General features: G+C 44.0%; 1 protein-coding gene across 1 annotated transcript in view; it reads right to left on the bottom strand.

The window, feature by feature from the left end:
• Positions 1–2,098: 2,098 nt before the first annotated feature.
• The window catches only part of LOC102376945 (keratin, type I cuticular Ha5-like), a 6,346-nt gene continuing 5,276 nt past the window's right edge, over positions 2,099–3,168 (bottom strand). The window contains exons 7-8 of the mRNA XM_006022573.2: positions 2,558–2,626; positions 2,099–2,144 (exon numbers count right to left, since the gene is read on the bottom strand). Coding sequence (XP_006022635.2) covers positions 2,099–2,144; positions 2,558–2,626 — 115 coding nt within the window. The remainder of the gene's footprint in view (positions 2,145–2,557; positions 2,627–3,168) is intronic.

Raw genomic sequence — 3,168 nt, 5'->3', positions numbered from 1 at the left:
TGCGGTGGGCGGGGTGTGGGGGGGGGGGGGGGGGGGGGGTGGTATGTGCCCCCCCTGACTAAGGTGGCAGCAGTTGCCCATGCCAGAAACCCCTGCACCTATCTCCTTGAAACCTGGCAGGCTTCATAGCCTCAGCAGGTGTTACCATGCTTGCTGTTTTCACCCTGCTGCATCTTAACACACACACAAAGTCACACATGTCACGAGTTTTGCTTTCCAGCACCTTGAGGTGCGGTTTCCTTGTGTAAATCACACTGGTGCCATCATTGTCCCTGAAGCAGCCCATTACTGGTGGGCATAATGGCTGTGAAGCTGTATATGCTTCCCTTCCCCTGAGTTGCACCTTCTGTGCTGTACTTTCTAGATAAGTAGCAAATTCATAAATACACTTATTTATAGGGAGATGAAACTGCAGATATCTAATAGAATTGACATATACTTTGCTACTATCAGTTTTACTCTCTGTTCTAATTTAGGTGCAGAGCTTCTCTCTACTCAGACTATGAAGTGATTATCAGACTTGACAGTTTTGCAGAGGGCTGAACTTCTGCCATTTTATGTCCTCTTATTTATGCTACTTCAGACTGAATCAACTTGGCCACCCTGTGAGGGCTACAAAAAGATTTGCTTATTTCTATCAGTGAGCTACAAAAGAACTCTGATAGTTGTCCTAGGAACCATCAGAGGACTTTCCTAGGAAGGAAAAGACATAAAGTACTGTCTCTTTTCATTTCTATTTTAATCTAGACCTCTTTCCACGCAACCTCCTTTTACAAATTAAAAAGAAAAAAAATACATGTAGCAGCTTCAGTTTACCCCTTATGGGATAATTGCTACTAAATCTGCCTCCACTTTTGACCACTCCCCTCCCCTAAACTCAGGCAAGCATTTCTGACCATGGGCTTTGTTACACATTACACTTTAAGCTTCTCAAAAGTTGATTGGTGTTAGTGTTAGCTTGAGTGTGGAGCAGTCACACATTCAGGCAAGCAGGAGCCTTGAAGACTGGAAGGTAAGGAACCCTCTCCCCCACTCCCATTTTGGTCTCCCCTCTGCCCCTGGGGCTCCCCATTTCTCCCCCATCAGGGTTTCCCCCAATTTTTGGGTTTCCTCCCCTGCCCCCCCCCCCAAATGCCAAATCCTACCACTTCTTCCTATTCAGTCATTCAAGATCCACTTGTTTTTTCTTGTTGGTTAACTTCAAAACCTTGCCCACGCTCTGATGATCTCTTACCACAACTACTGCAACCTCCTCCCCTTTATTCATAAACTCATCTTGCTTCCCTTCACTCTCCCCCCGTTATTCTGCCCTATAAGAGTTTTAATGTTCTGCCTAGGTCTAGACCCTCCTTAAATCTGTCTGTTGTCTTTCTCTTACTACATGGATCCAATTTTAAGTTCTTTATCTTCCTCTTTGAAAAATCTGTGAAACTGCGGACCTGTTCAAGCATCTCTTGTTACTAACATATCTTAGTGTTGTTGACCTGATAGTTTTTAATCTGGAGAAAAAAATGTTTTTGAAAAATGGATCCTATAATTGTATATGCTAAATGTTCGTTCTGATTTGGAATCTTACACTGCAGGTTATTAGGTAAAATGCTACTGTTTATATTTGTTACGGCCCAGAGGAAAGGTGACAAACATGTGGCCTGTGGGCTACCAGCAGGCCAAGGAATTTGGGGTTGTGCTTAGTGGTAAGTGGGATGTGCTGCAAAATCCAGGCTCCTGGCACCCCAGCACACCTGGTCCTTGTCAGCACAGCCTTTACTCATACACATGCCATCATGGTCCTACTTTCCCTGCAGCCACTTGTGCCTGGTTGCCACCGCCACGGTGGTTGCTGCTACTGGCCCTGTGGATCTGGCCCACAAAGGAGCCCTGCAGTCTGTTTCTGACCCAGGGCATGGGGTAAGTTTGACACCGCTAGCCTAAAGGACCCAACTGGAATCAGGGTTCCAATATGAAATGAAAGGAGCCAGCTTTCAAAGAGCTGTTCATTAAATATATAAAATAATGACTATGAAAGGGATGAATACAAAAAGGAAAGAAGTTTGCTATATCATAGTAATTATCTTTTTTATTAAGAAATAAAGAGGTTTCAATCTGCTTTAGACGCTGAGGTGGAACAGAAGGCAGAAAATGCACTGCAAGAGGCACATTGAAAGCAGAAGAATATGTTGACATGGCAAACAGTTAAGCACTTGCAAATGGATAGGACTGAGATCTCTAAAGCCATCCAAAGGATTTTGATTCCTAATTGACCATTCAAGTCCCTGGCACAGCTACGAAAATCTCAGCCTAGAGACTTGAGTCTACTGTAGTTTTCCTTTCACTAGCCCATAACATTGTCTTATTGCCTCATGTTATTACTCCTTCTAGTGAAAATTTTCACATTTAACAGATTTGAGTGGAGATCTGAGTTACTAATGCACAGCCTGGAGTGAGAGGAGAAGTGGGTGCACAGGGATTGCAGCAGGGTTGAATCAGATTTGGTTCTGCTGCTGGGATGCTGGGGGTGCAGTCAGAAGGAAAGACTGGTGACTGGATTGGTTCTGACCAGACTGGTTTGCCACCTGCTGAGCTGATGGAGGGTGCACAGCCTGGGTTAGCAGGGTAGTTGGGTAGCCTAGGAAAAAACAAAACCATTTAGGATAGATTTAATACATGGCTAAAGGACTTTTCAGAAACTAACGTTACAAGATGAAATGAAAAGAAACATAAAGAATTTACAGCAAAAATATTATGTGGAAAATCCAAATCCAGAGAACCATACTTTTAGCAGCTGGGTCCTTTTTCTATTTGTTATTTGCTAAAAAAGCACAGAAGCAGAGGCTGTCTTTCTGAGATGGCTGAGAAGGCAAGGGGGTCTCCCTTAGGGTGATTCATAATTCCAGAATGTCAGTGTTCAGGATAAATAGTTTTCTCTTTCCTGAGCCCAGCTGCAGATAGTCATTAAAGCCGCCCTAATGGCAGACAAGGAGAAAGAAAGAACATGTGGGAGAATCAGAGACCAAAATGATTGGGAGGAAAAACTTTAGCTTGGTTCTCCTAACTCAAAGGGGAAAGACTTCAATTTGGGCCTCCCAACTCCAAAGGTGAATGCTGTCACCAACACGCTTGGCAGCAGACATGGAAGTGGACCAGAAGCACTTCTAATCCACTTTTGGG

The sequence above is a fragment of the Alligator sinensis genome, unplaced genomic scaffold (assembly GCF_000455745.1).
Source record: "Alligator sinensis unplaced genomic scaffold, ASM45574v1 scaffold886_1, whole genome shotgun sequence".
NCBI lineage: Eukaryota > Metazoa > Chordata > Crocodylia > Alligatoridae > Alligator > Alligator sinensis.
The sequence above is the reverse complement of the archived record's forward strand: the minus strand, read 5'-3'. Positions and strand labels throughout refer to the sequence as shown.